Genomic DNA, 21,365 nt, shown 5'->3' with positions numbered 1-21,365 from the left:
TCAGGGGTCAGGAGTGTATGGAGGGATGGACACTGGGAAGAGGTAACTATGGGGAGGAAGTGGGAGGGGAGCTGTTGCATTGTGGTAAACTATGGTCAATGACATGAGACAAAGTATATGTGAACTGCTGTATGGAAAGTGAATTTGCTCTGTAAATCTTCACCCAAATCACACACAAAAAGATAGAGCCCACCCAGAGGTGGAAAGGGAGGATCTTGCTGCAATCAAGAGGGAGAAGACAGGAGTGGAGCATGTCCTTGGACCTGAGATCCCTGCACTGAGACAATGGCCGAGAGATGGTGGCAGAGAGATAGCAGCAGTAGAGGCAGCAGCATCAAGAGACTGGCATGAGACAGAGGGGTGGGCTTGGCAGCCCACAGAGTAAGAAAGCTTAGTGCCTTTGGGAAGGAGGCTTGCTGTCAGAGTAGGGTCTAGGTGCATCTACTGACAGCTAAAAGAGCTTTGTAATACTTGTCTGAGTAGGGTAGAGGCCAGGCCAATAGGCCATGGGCTAAAGAGAGGCATGCCTGAGGACATAGCAGAAGGGAGACTGTCATGATCAAAGAATGGAATACTGAGAGCATTCCTGAACCTGAATTATAACCTGTTACTTCCCTAAAAACCCCATACTTGTGAGTATTGTCTGTGAGTCCTCTGTGGCCATCTCCATGAATTATCAAACCCAGAAGGGAAGTAGAGAGTGCCGTGTGAGGGATGTTGGTGCCAGAATCGGTTGAGGGTGGCAGCATGTGACTTACGCCACATGGGAATCAGCCTTGAGCTGCTGGTAGTGATTCTGTCTCCCCTTTGTAAAGGTGGAAGAGATCAGAGGAAGATGCCATCTTCATGTCCTCTTTGGATAGCCCTAGGAATGAGGCAGAGGGTTGGTAAAGAAAAGAGGCATGCACTTCAGACAAAACTTTTAGGAATAAAATCCTCTCAACACATAAGGTACATTTTCAAGACAGAATGACAAAGAGCAGAAGACCTGCATGTAGGAAGAGATGTAATGGGAGTAGAAGGTACCTGTTCAACAAAGAAAGATGATGTGGGACAGATTGCAATGAATCATAATGACTTTGAATTGTGAAGCTTTGGAAACCCTTTGCACGTTAGGAAGGGCTGTTGCTATAGATAACAATCATGACACCTAACATTTTTACTGAGCACTTAATATGTATAATCATTTAGGCAATTCTATAGGTATTTGAAGGAGGGAGTCTGGTTACAAGGAAGGTACAGTTTGTCTGACTGAGCCCCGACCACTAGTGAGGATTCTGTTGATTTGACTGAGCAGATGAATGCCCTTTTCTTCCCTTATTCCTCCCAATGCTCCATACTTGGAGAAACAAAGTGACATTTCTGGGTAGATGAAAACTACAATGCAAGAGTATATAAAGATTTGAGCTCCCCTAACAGGTCACCCCAGGAGCTCTGGTAGCGTAGTGCCTAAGGCACTTGACTGCTAACCAGAAGGCTGGGGGTTCAAACCACCAGCCACTCCTTGGAAGGAAGGTTGGGAAATCTACTTCCGTAGTGATACTGCCTCAGAAATCCAAGGAGGGGTTGCTATGAGTCGGGTCCAACTCGACGGCACATAACAACAACAACAATGGGCCACCCCAAGAAGATCCAAGGATTTCAGCAGTGGTGATGAAGGAGAAGGCAATTTCCTGCTGCTTGCTAGACAGAATAAGCAACAGTGCAGAAGGATAAAGGTGTGTGCAGGGTGCATTTGGGGAATTGTACATAGTTTGGAGTGGAGAGGTGTAAGGTTAATCCAAAACAACTAAACTCACTGCCAGCGAGTCATTTCTGACTAATAGCGACCCCCACTGGGTTTCCGAGGCTGTAAATCTTTACAGAAGTAGATTGCCCAGTCTTCCTTCTATGGAGCAGCTGGCGGGTTTGAACTGCTAAACTTCTGGTTAAGAGTCAAATGCCTTATCCACTATGCCATCAGAGCTCTACATTGGGCTAAAACAGGAGAGCAAACTAGCTTTTACTTTGATTATTATGAGAAACCAAATAAAGATTTCCAAACACAATTGTGCCATGGTTAGACCTGAGTTTCAATGAGGTGACTTTTTACAGCTGTGTGAGAACATTTCAGCATCCAAAAGATCATATGGAGGCCATTCACAATAAATCAGAAAGTAAAAAGAGCTTTTCTATTTTTCCCCTTGTTTTCAAAGTTATGTAAGCGTATCAATTGGCATAACATACTATACAAAACATTGTTCCACCTCCTACTTCGGCGAGTAGCGACTGGGATCTTAAAAGCTTGCAAGCAGCCATCTAGATGCAATGATGATTCTCTTCTCATCCAGAGCAGAGAAGAATGAAGAAAACCAAAGATTCACGGAAACAATTAGTCCTAATGACTGGTACACCATGCGATCTGCAGCCTATACAACTATGGGACCCGAACAACTAGATGGTGCCCGGCTACCACTGTCAACCACTCCGAGGGGGATCTATGTAGGAGATCCTGGATAGAGAGGGAGAACAATGTGGAACAAAACTCAAAATCATTTAGGGGAAAAAAAAGGGGAGGACCAGGTTAGCTGGTCTGATAGAGCCTGGTGGAACCCCTGAGACAATGGCCCTAGCTGCCCTTCAGGTCTGGAATTGAACCCACACTGTGGCTTCCAGCCAAACAATAGACAGGCATATGAGGTGAACATTTTCCTGAGGTAGATACACACCTTGGAGAGAACAATCATGGGACAAAGAAGGGCTGTTTATGCACAGGGAGACAGCTCAGGGGGCAGAAGTGCATGGAGGGATGGACACAGGGAAGAGGTAACTATGGGGAGGAAGTGGGAGGGGAGCTGCTGCATTGGGGTAAATTGTAGTCAATGTCATGAGACAAAGTGTATGTGAACTGCTGTGTGGAAAGTGAATTTGCTCTGTAAACTTTCACCCAAATCACAATTTAAAAAAAAGTATATAAGCTTATAAAAAGTGGTATAAAAAAAATGAAGAGCAAAAAACAAACCTGCCCAGAAGTAATAGCTCTTAGACATTTTAGTGTATTTCATTCTTTTTTTTTCTAACAGAGTTGAGATTATACTATAAAGTTAATTTTATATCCCAATTTTAACATGTATTTTCCCATAAAATTAATCATAAGCTTAACTTTGATGGCTGCATGATATTCCACTGTATATTGTTGTTGTTAGGTGCCATCTAGTCAGCTCTGATTCATTGAGACCCTCTGTGCAACAGAACAAAACACCGACTGGTCCTGCACTAGCCTTACAGTCCTTGCTATACCTGAGCCCATCGTTGCAGCCACTGTGTCAATCCATCTCGTTGAGGGCCTTCCCCTTTTTTGCTGACCCTCCACTTTACCAAGCATGATATCCTTCTCCAGGAATGGTCCCTTCTGACAACATGACCAAAGTAGATGAGACAAAGTCTGGCCAATCTTGCTTCTAAGGAGCATTCTGGCTACACTTCTTCCAGGACAGATCTGTTCATTCTTCTTCCACCGTATAGATTTTTCATAATTTATTTAAGCAGTCTCCAAAAGTAGAGTGCTTGAAATGGTTCAGAATACCTGATATATTATGGGTTAATTAGGGTCCTTTCCTGGGATTTTTCAAAATAGAATTTAGGAAAAGCAAGTCACTTCCTGCATTAATTTCCTAGGGCTGCCATAACAAATTACCAAAAACTGGGTGTATTAAAACAACAGAAATTTATTCTCTGGAAACTACAAATCTGAAATTAAGGTGTTGACAGGGCTATGTTCCCTCTGAAGGCTCTAGGGAAGAATCCTTTCTTGCCTCTTCTAGCTTCTGGTGATTGCTGGCAATCCTTGCCTTTCCTTGGTGTGTGATAGTGTAACTCCAATCTATGGAGTTAAATTGCATCTGGAAAGACCCTATTTTCAAGGACAGTCACATTCATGGGTTCTGGATGGACACAAATTTTGGGGGGACACTATTCAATCCAGTCTATTTCCCCTCTGGAGGAAATTATCCTATGTTTTGCTAATTGAAGAAGCAATTTTGTAGCAAGAGAACATGATGCAGATGAGAGAAAGTCCTTTCTGATGAGAGAAAATCTTGGCACATGTTTCGTGGTACCTGTTATCCCTGAGGTTTGGCTGTGTCCCCCATGTCCTTATGGCCTAATCGTTTTCCCTTTGATTATGAGAGATACCCTAGTATTCTTGCAATACCTCTTTTTCTTTTTGTCTTAATTTGAGTTTTGGAATTTACAACACAAGAGTCTTCTCTATATAGTTACTACAGAGCAGAAAGTGAGGGTTTGGATAAAGGGAGAAAAGTCAATGTCTCTCTCGGGTGACTGATAAGTTGGTGATCCAGTTAGGTGCACAGAGGAGAAAAATCAGGTTTAGAGGAAAACATAACAAGCAGGTTTCAACATGGCGAGTTTGAGATACTATCCAGTACACAGTTGAGCCATTCAAGGTCTATTGATTACTAGAGGTTAGGAAGTCAGTGGTAGCTTGATATAAAGTTTCTATTAGAACAATGCGGACATGACATCAATGTGGCTGGTATTCACCACATCCCTGGGGAAGAAACCTTTTTTTTTTTTTTTTTAAATTCTGATTTGGGTGAAAATTTACAGAGCAAATTCACTTTGCATACAGCAATTCACATACACTTTGTCTCATGACATTGATTACAATTTAATTCAATGCAACAGCTCCTGGGGAAGAAATCTTATCAGTACATAATTCAAAAGTGACTGGGAATTCACCTGATCTTTTTATAAAGTTCCTCATTTTCTATACACTTTTCTCTCATAAAGGGCAACTCTGACTGGAGTTTGATAGACCTATGGTATTTTCCAGAAATTCAAGAATTTAATAATTTCTCAGGCATCTCTGGTGCTACTCAACATTCAGTTCTTAGGGACTCTTCTTGGGATTCATTAGAGCCACATATAGAGAGAAAATCAGCATTGTCTAGCCACTGCTACTGCTAAAGAGTCACCTGATTTCAGTAAAGCCTCCCAAATAGCCTAGTAGTTCTCTCAGAAAGGCATAAATCCCCTACCCCACCCTATTTATTGGGAGCTCTGGTAGCACAGTGCCTAAGGCACTTGACTGCTAACCAGAAGGCTGGTGGGAACCACCAGCCACTCCTTGGAAGGAAGATGGGGCAATCTACTTCCATAGTGATACCACCTCGGAAACTCAAGGAGGGGTCACTATGAGTCGGGTCTGACTCGATGGCACATAACAACAACCCTATTTATTAGATTATGTTAGCAAAGTAATGGAACGTACTCTGTATTCAAGTGCTCTAGTGAACATTTGGAGCCCTGGTGGCACAATGGTTAAGCCCATGTTGCTGTTGAGTCCATTCTGACTCATAGCAACACAATAGGACAGGGTAGAACTGCCTCATATGGTTTCCAAGGTTGTAATTTTCACGGAAGCATATTACCACATCTTTTTCCCATGGACTAGCTGGTAGGTTTGAGCCATTGACCTTTTGGTTAGCAGCCAAGTGCTTAACCAATTTGCCACCAGGGCTTGGCTGCTAACCCAACGGTTGGTGGTTTGAACCCACCAGTGGCTCCTGGCAATCGCTCCATAAAGATCACAGCCTAGGAAACTCTGTGGTGTCTGTCCTGTAGAGTTGCTATGAGTTGCAATCAACTGGATGGCACACAGCAACAACAGTGAACATTTGTGTCTTGTTTTGGAAGTACCTGCTGATGGATGTTTTCCTTCTGTAAAGTTTTGTTCCTTGTCTATAATTGGGCCCTCAAATAATGGTATTATAAAGCTTATCATGAGGATTTTGGATTGATGCTGATTATAAGTCTCAACAATCATTGTGACTATGTTCAATTTAGGTGAAATTAATTTCAACAAGTAAAATCAGAGTATTCCAATGTATTCCATCTTACCCAGCCTCCTGCCCAGGCCCACCCAATTCTTCAGGATGATCCTTCCATGTAGTAAATTCCCAAGAAAATCCTGAGCTTGGCTCTCTCTAAAATCTTATTTCACCTTAAATATCTATGTGTGAACTTTGCCTTGACTTGATGTTTAAAGAAAATAAAGAAAAAATGATGCTCTTGTGCCAGTAAAAGCCTTTTCTTTCTCTAGAGAAAGAAGAATGGGGGTAAAACATATGAGATCAGATTTCCGAATGAGCCAGAAATTCTCAACCCTCACCTTCCGGAGCTTCTCCTCCACAGAAACCTTCCTAACAGCTCTGCCGTAAGGTCATCCCAACCGTGTGGCAGCTGGGTATTATGTGGATGGGTGAAATAGGTTTTTGGCATCCCATTAATGCTTAAAGTTGTTTTTTTTTTTAAAAAAATTTTTATTGATTTGGGTGAAACTTTACAGAAGAAATTCATTTTCCACACAGCCGTCTGTACACATTGTTTCATGACATTGACTGCAATTCCCCACAATGTAACAGCTCTCTTACCACTTTCTCCCTGTAGTTACCTCTGCTGTGTTCTTCTTTCCTATGTATTCCTGCCCCCTGAGCTATCTCCCTGTGCAAATAGTGCTCTTCTGTTTCCCCATGATTAATTGCTCTAAGGAGTGTATCTACCTGATGTAAATGTTCACATTATATGTCCATCTATTGTTTGGCTAGAAGCCATGGGAGTGAATTCACTTCCAGACCTGAAGGGTAACTATGGGCCATAGTCTCAGGGGTCTCACTAGGCTCTATCAGAGCAGTAAACCTGTTTTTTTTTCATGATTTTGAGTTTTGTTTCACATTGTTCTCCCACTCTATTCAGGATCTCCTCCACTGATCCCTTTCTCGGTGGTTGGTAGTGGCATCTGGGCACCATTTAGTCCTTCTGGTCTCATGGTCATATGGGCTGAGGTTCACATAGTCCACTAGGCCCTTGGACTAATTATTTCCATGAATCTTTTTTTTCTTCATTCTTCTTTGCTCTGGACGAGGAGAGACCAATAGTTGCATCTACATGGCCTGTTGCAAGCTTTTAAGACTCCAGTTGCTACTCACCAAAGTAGGATGGAGAACAATGCTTTTGTGTAGTTGTCAGTTAAGCTTGATATCCCCTGCAACCATGGTCCCCAGCTCACAGGTCCAACTACTTGCTCCCTCAGGGTGGTTGGCTGTGGCTAAGAAGTATGGACATTCTTACAACACATACAAATAAGTATGTAGAAATATCATCTGCTAACCTTAAAGTGTTTTTCTGGAGAACTAAGGTTATCTGTGGTGGCTAGTGGTTCAGGATTATATTTTAGTACAATTATAAGTTAAAAGCATTGTTGTACTCAATCATGGGGGATCAGAAGGGCAGTATTTGCACAGGGAGATAGCTCAGAGGGCAGGAATGAATAGGAAAGGGCAAAGGGAAAAGGTAACCACAGAGAAGAAGTGGGAAGAGAGCTGTTACATTGTGGGGAGTTGCAATCAACGTCATAAAACAAAATGTGTATGAACTGCTGTATGGAAAATGAATTTTTGCTGTAAACTTTCACCCAAATCACAATTAAAAAAAAAAAAAGAAAGCAAGCAAGCATTGTTCTAAGAAACTGACCGCTATAATTCTTCCAGAGAAAATGTTTTCAAACAACCACATAATAAACACATTTTTGGAACAAAGACTCTTTATAAGTTGTAACTACTCTTGTAAACTGAGAGTTAAATTCAGGTCCAATCTATGCCAGTAGTAGTTGACATTGAGGACCCCTATTCTCTCCCCCCAAATCCAGAACATTTAAAATAGAATTTTAAAACACCATCCATTCAATCCACCTTGTGAAATAAGCTCCCTTAAGGAGTTTATTGCAAATTGTTAGTGAAGCAAAATTTTCATCTATAAATATTTCTACTCACATATTGTATATGTACTTATATGCATACATATGTACTAAAATTACAATTTGCCAAAACAGCTCTCTTTTATGTGGATAAAACAAAGCAACACTGAAGACAGAACATGAATGCAGGAGGAGGAGGTAATCACTACTATTCACACTAGTAGTACACCTCAGCTTTGACAATGAAAACATTAGAGTTCTTGAAGATTTTTCAAAAGATAATGTTCAAAATGGTTTTTGTAAATCATTTATTATGATTGAAAGGGAAGAAAATGATAGGAGACAAATATTACAATTAAACATGTACCATTATTCTCTTATAACCAATCATAATAACATACTTTGAAATTTTTAAATGGCTACATAAAATAAAATTTTCACATCATCAGTTACAGAAAATTGATTTCTTTCTATCAAAATATTTTCTCTCTGCTCTATCAAAAATAAATGCTAAGTCTAAGGGACTACAATTTAAGCTAAGCTTCACTACTTGCTTAAATTAGAAATTTTTGGAGGTCTTAACAGGGAGTGAACTATTGGCTGAGAATAAAGTGCTCACACACATGCAATAGCTCTGCCAGGCCACCGCTGGCTCACCAACTAGTGATTATTCATCCAACGGGTTTTCTGGGAACTTGGAAACTCTGCTGTATCTCAGCCAGAAGACTTCTGAGAGTCATCCCAAACTGGCAACTAGTTTATATTCACAGACTAATTTGTTTACTCAGTGAATGGTTGTGGCTCAAAAAACTTAGGGGAAACAGTCAATGGAAATCTATTTCTATGAGGTTTTTTAACCTTCTTTTTGTTATTACCATAAAATGAAGTATTACTGAAGCAGTGTATTCTTGGCTCTGACCTTTCTAAGGATGTTATGGGATGGGGCTTTTTAAAGGACATTTTAGAAGGGCTTAGCGTGGGGACAGTGCATTGCCATGTGGAGAAAGCAGCAAAGAAGAAAATATGAAGGCTCTGCCAACAAATGAGTTAAAAAAAACAAAACATACACTTTGATAAAAAAAAACAAAAAAAAAACAAAAACGTACACAATGTGATAAATACACATCCAAAAAATAAATACAAATATTCTACACATAAATAAAGTATACTCATGATTACTATTACAATTAAACACTTAAAAAATACAACTTTCATATCTTATCAGAGTTTAATTTTTGTTACGAATTAATACTAGTTCCTTTGTTTTGACATGTACTGCAATGTCTTAATCAATTATGTACCCTAGTAATATAATACATTTCCAAATGCTTTCAAACTCAAATTTGAAAAATTATTTTCTCTTTTCTTTTAAAAATATGTTTGGTAATTTGTTTCCAAACTATAATTAGAAAGGACTGTATGTGAGGGAAATGCTCTAAAGTCTGTCTTTGTTCTCAACAATATTTAACAAACCAAGGTCAAAACAGCCCAGCACCGAAGGCAATAAAATAGGGGCGATTTTTCCAGTGAACTCTGTACTGAGGATGAAGGCATGTCAGGAGTCACTTTCTCATTTTAAATTTCACACGCCAGGGACCCGAAAAGGTGACAATGCATACCTTCTAATACCACACAGGCGGTTCTAGTTACCTAACTCCTATTTCTCACATAATGATTCACAGAGTTAGAAGATTAACTGCACATGCTCTAAAAACTTACCCTAAACAGCCCCTGCAGCTGTTTCTTGCACTGTGTACCTCACTGTTTTCTAAACACCAAATCATTAATTAAGGGCACATTTAATTATTGTATTTACTTTTTTTGGCAATGAATATTTCCAAGTAATCAATTGGTTTACCAAACAAAGAGTTCTGGAATCTCCCTTTCTAAAGATTGCCAGAATATTTAAAACAGGAAAAGAAAAGCTGTATTGCACAGTGTATCTCATGGTAAGAGAGACAGACAAAGTGATGAATTCTAACACATTTAATATAAAAGACAATCAGTGTGTTGGCAAGTTTTGTGGTTTTGTTTCATTAGTAGTATTCATCGAATATTTAAGAATAAATGAAAGAGAGTAACTTCCATTATTTTTCAAGTTTGGAATGCTGTTGTGTGTGGGTGCTGCAAGCTGCCAGAATGTACATGAACTTCTCTGGAGCTGATACACCCACTGCATAGAGGACAGGTAGGGACTGTTCAGGCTTCTGTGATTTCAGAGTAAGGTGGGGCCTTTGGTTGGTCTGCTGCTTGACAGAAGAGGCTGGCTTCCCATAACCCTGGCCTGGGGTCCCTGGGTCCGGGCAGAGAGCAAGGCTGGAGCAGAGAGGTGATGAAAGGCTGCCTTTTGCTGATGGAAGTTGTTTATGTAACTGGCAATCAAAAGGGTGATTTCAAGAATCTAAAACAAGAACAAAAGGTTTATTATGGTCATGAGACATTCTCATCACTTCGAAAAGAAAGAGAAGAGTTGGCCAAGGTGGTATCCATTTGCAAAAGCCTGGGATACCAGACCTTCTCTCCAGATCAAACAATAAAGTACTGAAATGACCAGCACCATCAAAACTGAAATATTTTTCCATTACTTAAAACAGCAGAAAAAGTGAATCTCAAAAAATCATCAAATTTGGTAGCAGTATCAGAAAAATATGATAGTAAAACTTTATCAATTATTTAAAAATTTGTGCATACGTGAACTAAAAAATTCAGTATGTCATATCAACTGTTTAAACTAAATAAAATACTGAGCATGATATCATCTTCTAGACTTCATGGCTTCTGGTGCAGTGGTTAAGTGCTCAGCTGCTAACTGAAAGGTTTGACCCCATCAGCTGCTCTGAGGGGAGAAGATGTGGCACTCGGCTTCCTTAAAGATTACAGCCTTGGAAACCCAATGGGGCAGTTCTACCCTGTGCTATGAGTAGGAATCAACTTGAGGGCAATATGTTTTTGGATTTTTGCCCTTGCTTAAATATAATTTAAAAAGATAACTGCCATAAGGACAAAAAAAAAAAAAAAGCTTTAGATTCTAAAGAAGTAGTTGCTTTTTGTTGACAATTATAAAACAGTTAAAGTTTTGGGAAAATCCATTTCTCATTCTTTTTACTAAAATCAGAATGAAATTACTTAGTATGTAGCCCTTTTATTTATTGCTTTTATTTAGCCATTAAAACTCCATAGGCAATTCATAAAAGAACCGTAAAGGAACAAAGGTTTTTGCTCTTTCCTCAAATGAGTTCATGAAGTTAATAACCCCAAATATATAAGATAACATGTATAAAGTACCCAACAACAACAACTTAGACTGTGACCATCTATTCATCTTCTGTATACTGAGGACTGGGCTAGGTATTATACAAAATTCCTCCATTTAATTCTTGAGCCATAAGAAGTAGGTAGTATCATACCATTTATAGATCAGGATAGGTTTAAGAATATGAAGTGAGCCAAAATTTGAACCTAAGTCTGCTTGATTCTCAGTAAGGTCTGTTTCCCCAACTTTGCTCAATAAATGTTAAAGTATGAAAAAATCTCATGTAACAAAACTGAAAGAAATGTTTCCACTCACCTTGGGTTTTGCCATGGCAAAAAGTAATTTCTCTGTTGGTTTGTCCTTTGAATGCATATTGTTAATGACTACCATAAAATCATCTTGATAACCTCCAAAGGTCATTAGACTCTTGTACACATAGCTGACCATTAACCTCTTAAAAAAGAAGAAAAACTAAATATAAGTTATACCTTCTTTATTTTCAAAGAAAGGAAGAAAAGATTAGTAACATACATCTCCATTAACATACCAAAAATAATTAATGATGGTATAATACCCAAAATTACTAAAATCAGAGTTAATTTGATCCAAAACAGATAGTAGTGGTATTAATTTTATTAAGGATCATTTGTCATTATCATTAAAGTATACTTCGATCCTGAAACAATTACGTCACTGCAGAAAAATTTAAAACTACAAGAAGAAAATAAAAGCACTTATTTTACTCCCATAGTGATACTGCCTCAGAAACCCAAGGAGGGGTCGCTATGAGTCAGATCCAACTCAATAGCAGTGATTTTGTTTTTTTGGTGTATACTGTATTCTAGCATCCGGGGAAAAAATACTATTAATATTTTAGCATATATCCTTTCAGATAGCACTCCATATATATTAGGTTGACTGATACTTTTTAAGATCAAAAATGGTCAAATATTGGCAATCCATATAGTTCAACCTGAATATATATATATATATATTATCATGGAAATATATTCAATATATTGTTAAGTTAAAAAAAAGCAGAATACTAGACAATAAGTATGACTATTTCTTGATTATATATAATCACATTTTATATATTAACTTATATAGTATATGTTATATGTATTAACTTATTTTATGTAGTAACTTAAATACTATATGTTACATAAGTATATATATTACATATTATATTATGTATTAGGGAGCTCTGGTAGCATAGTGGCTAAGGCACTTGACTGCTAACCAGAAGGCTGGCGGTTCAAACCCACCAGCCACTCCTCGGAAGGAAGGTTGGGCAATCCTACTTCCGTAGTGATACTGCCTCGGAAACCCAAGGAGGGGTCGCTATGAGTCAGGGCTGACTCGACGGCACATAACAACAACAACAACAATAACAACAATACATCTTTTAACTTAACAATATATATGAATATATTTCCATGATAAACATGTACTTGTGTAACACCATTTTAATGATTTAATAGATAATCCTTCATTTAACCAATCTCCAATTGTGGATTATTTAAACCATTTATTTGTTATTATCTTAAGCAATGTCAGATGCCAGATTAATTCTGGCTGAAAGTAAAGAATACCAGAAAGATGTTTGCTTGTGTTTCATTGACTATGCAAAGTATTTGACTGTGTAGCTCATAACAAATTATGGATAACATTGAGAAGAATGGGAATTCCAGAACACTTAATTATGTTCATGAGGAACTTGTACATAGACCAAGAGGCTGTTGTTTGGATAGAACAAGGGGATACTGTGTGGTTTAAAATCAGGAAGGGTGTGCATCAGGGTTGTATCCTTTTACCATATTTATTCAATCTGCATGCTGAGCAAATAATCTGAGAAGGTGGACTCTATGAAGAAGAATGTGGCAACAGGATTGGAGGAAGACTCATTAACAACCTGTGATATGCAGATGACACACCTTGCTTGCTGAAAGTGAAGATGATTTGAAGCATTTACTAGCACTTACTGATGAAGATCAAAGACTAGAGTCTTCAATGTGGATTATACCTCAGCATAAAGAAAACCAAAATCCTCACTACTGAACCAATAAGCAACATCACAATAAATGGAGAAAAGACTGAAGTTGTCAGGGATCTAATTTTACTTGGATCCACAATCAACACCCATGGAAGCAGCAGCCAAGAAATCAGATATCATATTGCACTAGGAAAATCTGCTGCAAAAGGCCCTTTTAAGGTGTTGCAGAGCAAAGATGTCTAAGGTTCGCCTAACCCAAGCCAGGGTATTTTCAATCTCCTCATATGCATGTAGAAGCTCTGGTGGTGTAGTGCCTAAGGCATCTGACTGCTAACCAGAGGCTGGTGCTTCAAATCCACCAGCCACTGCAAGGAAGGAAGATTGGGCAATCTACTGCCATAGGGATACTGCCTTGGAAACCCAAGGAGGGGTCGCCGTGATTTGGATCTGACTCCATGGCAGTGAGTTTGGTTTTGTTGGGTTTCATATGCATGTGAAAGCCAGGCAATGAATAAGGAAGACCAAGAAAGAATTGATGCATTTGAATTGTGGTGTTGGCGAAGTATACTGAAAATACCACGGAATGCCGGCAAATGAACAAATCTGTCTTGGAAGAAGTGCAGCCACAATGCTCCTTAGAAGCAAGAATGACCAGAATTCATCTCATCTGCTTTAGTCATGTGGTCAGAAGGGACCAGTCCCTAGAGAAGGATATGTTTGGTAAAGTGGAGGGTCAGTGAAAAAGGAAAGACCCTCAAGCAGATAGACTGACACAGTGGCTGCAATGATGTACTCAAGTACAGTGAGGATCATGAGGTTGACACATGACTGGGCAGTGTTTCATTCTGTTGTACATAAGGTCATTGTGAGTTGGAGTTGACTTGACAACACCTAACAACAACAACAACAACAACATCTTAAGCAATATGTCAATTAATAATTTGGACACATTTCTTAATGCACACATCTAATTATTTCTTTGCTTATGTATGGATCCCAAAAAAGTGAGGAAAATTTATTTTTTATTTTTTATTAGGATTTGGGTGAATATTTACAGAGTAAATTCACTTTTCATACAGCAGTTCACATATACTTTGTCTCATGTCATTGACCAAAATTTACAATGCAGCAGTTCCACTCCCACTTCCTCCCCATAGTTACCTGTGAGGAAACTTTTTGAGAATTTTTCCAAACTCAATTCCAGAAAGATTATACTCATTTATACTCCTAGCACTCCAGTCTTGCTAACACTGGATATGATCACTCTTTTAAATCTTTGCCACTCTGAACAGTGAGATGTAGAATCTTACTGTTTTATATTGCATTTATTTAATTATTAGTGAGATTAACATTTTTTTTATTGTGGTGAAATATACAAAACATACAGCAATTCAATAATTTCCACATGTATAATTCAGGGACATTGATTATATTCTTCAGGTTGAATGACCATTCTCGCTATGCTTTTCCAAATTATTCTACCACCATTAACATACACTCAGTGCACCCAAAGCAAAAACTCCCTCTTTCCCCTTCCCTCCTACTCTTTGTAAATGCTAGTAATTTTTGCTTATTTCAGTAAGTGAGATAATACAATATTTATTCATTTGTGAGTGATTTACTTCACTTAGCATATTTTCTATATTCATTTATGCTGTGGTATGCATCAGGACTTCATTCCTCTTCATGGTTCAGTGAAATTATGTTCCATTGTATGTATATACAGTACTATATTTTGCATATCCATTCTTCAGTTAATAGACAACTCACTTTTTCCCCCCTTTTGGCAATTGTGAATAGTGGTGCAGTGAACAAAGGTGTACACCTACTCCACACTTATTGTCTATCTCACTATCCAACATTTCATATTTATTATGACAATAGTAAAAAATCACCTATATTGCACATTAATGAACTACATCTGGCAATAACAAACACTAAAGTGCAAGGTGAGAGTAATGCTGGCTGTGACGGTTAAAATTATATGTCATCTTGGCTAGACCACGATTCTCAGTGGTTTGGCAGGTACATAATGATGTGATTTGGCAGTTATGTAGTGAAATAATCATCTTCCATTTTGTGATCTGATGTGGTTATCCTCCATTTTTGCAAAATGTTGATTTTTGCATAATGACTTATTCTTTGGAACCTATCCATGTTGGTAAGTTAGGAGTGAGTGTATATATTTCTGTTTGCATCACTGCTTTCAGGTTTTTTGGGTATATACCTAAGAATAAAATTGCTAAGTGGATCTAAGGAGCCATGGTGGCATAGTGGTTAAGCATTCAGTGGCTAAATTAAAGGGTCTGCAGTTTGAAATCACCAGCTGCTCTGCAAGGGAAAGATGTAATAGTGTGCTTCTGTAAAGATTCCAGCCTTGGAAAACCTACAGGGCAGTTCTACTTTGTCCTATAGTGTCACTATGAGTCCAAATCAACTCAATGGCAACAGGTTAATGGTAATTCTATTTTCCAGAGTGGCTGTATCATTTTACATTCCCATCACACTGAATAGTGTTCTTGTTTCTCTACAACCTCACCAACACATATTCTTTTCCCTTTTGTTTGGATCATTTCCATTCTAATGGGGATGAGTTGGTGTCTTGTTATAATTTGATCGGTATCTTTCTAATGGCATCTTTTCATGTGCTTTTTGGGTATCTGAATATTCTCTTTGATGAAATGTTTGTTAAAGATACTTGTCCATTTTTTGATTCAGTTATTTGTCTTTTTGTTGTTAAAGTGTAGATGTATTTTATATATTTTGGACATTAGATCATTACTGGATATATGCTTCTTTTTAAATGCGTTTTATTGAAATATAATTTATGTACAGTAAAATACACAAAACTAAAGTGACATGGATCAATGCACTTTTTTTTTCTTTTTTTTACAGTGTTCCCTCCCCTCCCTTCCCACCCCTGGCAACCAACAAAGAAAGTTTCCCTCATATATAAACCTTTCCTTGACCCTCCACAACAACAAACTAATACTATATTTGTCTTGTGATTGACTTATTTCACTCAGCAGAATGTCCTCCAAGTTCATCCATATTATGTGGTGTTTTGCAGACTCTACATTATTCTTTAGTGCTGCATAGCATTCCATTATGTGTATGTACCATAGTTTGGTCATCCACTTTTCTGCTATAAACCCTGTTTATTTACCATTATGAATTTATTGCTGTCATTTTTGTTATGTGCTTTTTCATGGTGCCTTTGTTTGTTCCATATAATTTTCTATGCTGAGCTTTTTTTTTTTTTTTTATGAATTGTGTTATTCGTTCCTTCATTGCTATTGTTTTAGTATTTGCTGAATATTTATGCTGGTCCTCTTTTTTGATGGGAAGGTTTATCATTTTTCTTTGAGGCTACCCTGTGATTCATAGTTTTATTTGCAAATTTACAACAGTCTGTTCTATCTTGTAGTTGTCTTGACTTCCCTACCATCTAGAAGTTCTGTATTGACACAGTTTTTCCCTTTTTGGTTTGTAGTTGTCCTCATTTGTCAATTGATGTCTCTGGTTCCCTGTTTACAATCTTGTAGGCTTTTTTACTTTGGATACTTCCATAGCTGGGTTGGTTTCTGGGTTATATCATCATGTGTGTTAATGGTCAGTTGTTGTTGGCTGTTGTTGTTTCTCTATCCAAAGGGCTCCCTTTAGCATCTCTTGTAAGATTGGTCTGATTTTAACAAATTCTCTTAATTTCTGCTTATCTGGTAATGTCCTAATTTCACCATCATATTTGAGGGACAATTTTGCTGGTTACATAATTGTTGGCTGGAAAATTTTCTCTTTCAAGGTTTTATATATAGAATTCCATTGTCTTCTCGCCTGCATGGTTTCTGTTGAGAAATCTGAGCTTAGTCTTATTGGTTGACACTTGTAGGTAACTTTTCGTTTTTCCCGTGCTGCTCTCATGATTCTTTCCTTGACTTTGGTTTTGGTAAGTTTGATGATGATATGTCTGGGTGACTTTCTTTTGGGGTCTATCCTGTTTGGGGTTCACTGGACTTCCTGAATAGATATATTCTCATCTTTCATCATACCAGGAAAATTCTCTTCCGACAAATCCTTGACAATTTTCTCTGTGGTTTTATTTGTCTCTTCCTGTTCTGGAATTCCCATGACATGTAGGTTATTCCTTTTGATGGTATCCAACATGAACCTCAGGCTTTCTTCATTTTGTTTTCATTTTTTTTCTGATTTATCCTTTTCCAAAGAAGTGTTAAGGTATTTGCCTTCAATGTCCATAGTTCTGTCTTCCATTGATTCAATTATGCTCCTTTTCCCATTCAATGTCTTATCTATTTCTGAAAATTCAGTATTAATCTTATGAATTTCTGTGTGTAGATTTTGTATCATTTCTAATTTTTCATTTATTTTGTCATATTGTTCTTGTACTGTCTTTCGGATTGTTCTAGGGTTTTGTTTGTGTTTTCCTTGATCTTTCTCTCAATTAGCTGAAGATACTTAAATATAATTCTTTTGATGCTGCGTCTTCCTCAGGGATGTGTTTTGGGTCTGTATCCTGGTCCCTTGTTTCTCCTACTTTATTTTGCTTCTTTGTGTGGACTGTGATGGTCTGTTGTCTCTGAGGCATTGTGACATTTCTGTGTTTATATTTAATTGGTGATTGTATGTTGGAGTGACTTACCCACAATTTTTGTTTTCTTTGTTTTGTTTGTATGTTATCTATGCAAACAGGGTACTATGCTCCTCTATTCACTAGTTGACAGCACTAGCTTACCACCTGTCTCTTTTCCTGTTGTCAGCCTCTGGTACGTCCCTGCTGACCTTGGCAAACAGCGCCTATTCTTAGGTCCCTGGAATACGAATGAGAATGCTATCACTTTAAAATCCAAAATGGTTGCCACTTGTAAAGATTCAAAATGGTTGCACTGTCGGTCACTTTAAATATCTAGAATGGCCACTGCTTGTAAACATTCAAAATGGCTGAGCCCTCAGTCACTTTAAAAATCCAAAACGGCTGCCATGGCATGTAAACAATCAAAATGTCTGCATCCTCCGGACAGCGGAAAGTCAACAGCTCAGGTTGTCTCCCTTCTTGCTGTTTCCCTTCCTAGTCATATGCCACCAGTGCAGTTGTCCCTGCAGGCCTTGGTGACCAGGGCTGATATTTAGGTCAATCTTCAGGTCCCAACACCACTTGGAAATATTCAGGCTGTTAGTCTCATCAGAGTAGCTGACAGTCCGCAGCTCCGACCATCTCTGTCCTCACTGTTTTTGTTCACTAGTTGGTGCCTAATCCACTTCTGTATAGTTCCTTTCAAAGCTTAGGGCTCCAGGATTATCTTCTGTATCTCTGTCAACTGGATTTTCTCTTCTTTATTGAAGAGGGTCTGTGTCGCTTGTCTGACTATTCCTCCATCTTCTGGATATATGCTTCTACAATATTTTCCCAATCAGTATGTTGTCTCTTCACTGTTTTGATAAAGTACTTTGATGAACAGAAAGTATTTAATTTTTACAAGGTCTATTTTGTCTTCTGTTGTTTGTACCAGTACCAGGATATTTTAATTGCTGTGGCTTTGTAATATGTTTTGAAACCAGGAAGTGTGAGTTCTCCTACTTTATTCTTTTTAAAGATTTCCATAGCTATTTGAGGTCCCTTGCTTTTCTATGTAAAATTTGAGTATTAGTTCTTCCATTTCTATCAAGAAGCCTGGCAGAATTTTGACGGGAATTGCAGTGGATCTGGAGATTAACATTTTTTTAACACATTTATTGAATAATTTTATGTTTTCTCCTACGAATGGCCTTGGCCGTTTTGTCTATTAGTATACTCTTCGTTTTATTATTGCTTTATAAGAGACTTGTGTATTTTAAGGATACAACTCTGTCATATATGCAGCAAATATTTTTTTCAATTTGTTTCTAAAACAATTTTAAAACTATAATTCAGGAGGCGGAGACAAGATGGCATCCAGCTAACACACTCTCCCCAATCCCTCTACAACCCAAACCCCATTGTCATCAAGTCCATTCTGACTCATAGTGACCCTGATAGGATTTCCAAGGCTATAAATGTTTATGGAAGCAGATAGTCTCATCTTTCTCCTGTGGAGTGGGTTCGAACTACCAACCTTTTGGTTAACAGCTAAATGCCTTAACATAGTACCACCAGAGCTCCTTCCCTCTACAACAGAGACCCAGAAAAACTGAGTGGAGTATAAATAATGATCCTGGAATTCTGACCATATAAATAATGATCCTGGAACTCTGAGCATCCAATAAGAAGATAAAGAATCAGATAGAGCGCTGATTGGAAAGGGAGATGGAACAAGGTCAGTGATGGGAAGAGAAAAGATGCTGAGAGTGATCCGTGTTACTTTTTTAAGCAAAGAGGCCTCAGACGTGAATGAGGAGAAAACAATTTCATGAAATCCATGTGATGATAAAGATACAGTGTAGACAGATTGGGAGGAATTCAAGATGAGCAGGAGATTTGTGGGAGCCAGATGAGAAACACGCAGGGAAATAAAACAGAGTTACAATGGCACAGGTGGCTCCAGAACAAGGAGGCAGCCAGAGAAAGAAAATGAAGTAATTCACCATCAGTAGACACTAGTCATTTGGGCTGAAGACTTATGTGAGGGAAAAAGCCACTGTTGGGGTGGCTGGAGAAGATAAACTCAGGGTAGTGTCTTTCTGACTGAATCTGGGCAAGAGCCAAATAAATGGCTGCATGTACCCAGAAGGACGCCAGACCCATGCCACTGGATCACTACTGGAGAGCTACACTTTCCACTACTTTGACAAATACACATCTTCCCGGCACTTAAGGATAAATACTCTTTCTGCCCCCACTAACCCTGCTGATAGGGAAGCTCTGCCTTCACTCGCACAGATCCATAGCAAACACCCATTGCCAAAAAATTGACCTCTAGCAGACAGAGCCCAGAGCTGAAGCTCATCCACTCAGGTAACTGAGGCACTCACAGATCTTTTTTTTTTTTCCACACTGAATGCAAAATGCACACCTCGGCAGGCTCCTCTCTCAGAGGGGGCTACTTGTGCCAGGCACCTCCCACTCTGTGGACACATGCTGTGGTGGATCAGTGGATAGTGCCACTATAGCCTGCTTTCAGAGCTGCCAGCTGAGCTTAACTACAAAAACCAAAAATCCTTTGCTGTTTTCCCTTTTTCTCCTTATCTTTCTTACTTCTTACCTTCTTTCCAAGTTTTCTTCCTCTTCATCTGTTCATTTTTCCCTCTTTCCCTTCTTTTCTTTTCTCTTTATCTATCATTTTTTCTCACTCACCATCTTTTTCTTTTTTATTCTATTTTTAATATTCTCTTCTTTTTCTCCTTGGCCTTTTCTTTTCTTTTTTTCCCCTGTCCTATGTGACAGGAAGGAGCTCTGGCGGCATTGTGCATAAGGCATCTGTCTGCTAACCAGAAGGCTGGTGGTTAAACCCACCAGCCACTCCTCAGAAGGAAGGTTGGGCAATCTACTTCCATAGTGATACTGCCTTGAAAACCCAAGGAGGGGTTGCAATGAGTCAGATCTGACTCGATGGCAGTGCGTTTGGTTTGTTTGTTTTATCTGACAGGAGGAGGACATTAACTCTCCACTAGTTTTATTTGTTTTTGTGAGTTAGCCATATGTACTGGAACTGACCACTTCACCCAAAGGAAGAACACCAGCAACAGCTCCTGCACCATTAGATCAATGCCAGACAGTGGCCAACACCTGCCCATCCCACCCACAGCTCCTCTACATGATAAATACCTGTACCGGTTATTCTACCAACCTAGAGACAGCTAGGGAATACACTAGTGCTGCCAACCTAACAATCAAGGAAGCACACCTGCCCCACACATCTGGATATATCTAAAGAAAGCAAAACAAAAAACCAGGGAGAAACAAACCAACACATAATCAACAAAGACAACAACTTCTTGGAGACAATAGACAATTTCAATTCAAATAAAGAAACAGGACAAGATAGCAGAAGTAAGTGACAAAAATAAAGAACCAGGAAATCTTCTTGAGGAAAAACAGGTAATAGAAATACCTGATAAAAAATACAGAAGATTATATGCATATATATATAAAAAACCACTCACTGCTATCAAGTCGGACCTGTCTCATAGCAACCCCTCGTTGGGTTTCTGAGGTGGTATCACTACGGAAATAGATTGCCCAATCTTCCTTCCGAGCTTCCGAGAACTCTGGTAGCATAGTGCCTAAGGCACTTGACTGCTAACCAGAAGGCTGGCGGTTCAAACCCACCAGACACTCCTTGGAAGGAAGGTTGGGCAATCTACTTCTGTAGTGATACCATCTCGGAAACCCAAGGAGGGGTTGCTATGAGTCAGGTCTGACTCCATGG

General features: G+C 38.8%; 1 protein-coding gene across 1 annotated transcript in view; it reads right to left on the bottom strand.

The window, feature by feature from the left end:
- Positions 1–9,971: 9,971 nt before the first annotated feature.
- PLEKHH2 (pleckstrin homology, MyTH4 and FERM domain containing H2) overlaps positions 9,972–21,365 on the bottom strand; it is a 287,878-nt gene continuing 276,484 nt past the window's right edge. The window contains exons 28-29 of the mRNA XM_007944379.1: positions 11,325–11,462; positions 9,972–10,157 (exon numbers count right to left, since the gene is read on the bottom strand). Of these exons, the coding sequence (XP_007942570.1) occupies positions 9,972–10,157; positions 11,325–11,462 (324 nt within the window). The remainder of the gene's footprint in view (positions 10,158–11,324; positions 11,463–21,365) is intronic.

Source organism: Orycteropus afer, unplaced genomic scaffold, assembly GCF_000298275.1.
Source record: "Orycteropus afer afer isolate SDZICR_OR568_19922 unplaced genomic scaffold, OryAfe1.0 scaffold00124, whole genome shotgun sequence".
NCBI lineage: Eukaryota > Metazoa > Chordata > Mammalia > Tubulidentata > Orycteropodidae > Orycteropus > Orycteropus afer.
Note: the sequence above shows the minus strand (reverse complement) of the source record. Positions and strands in the feature narration are given on the sequence as shown.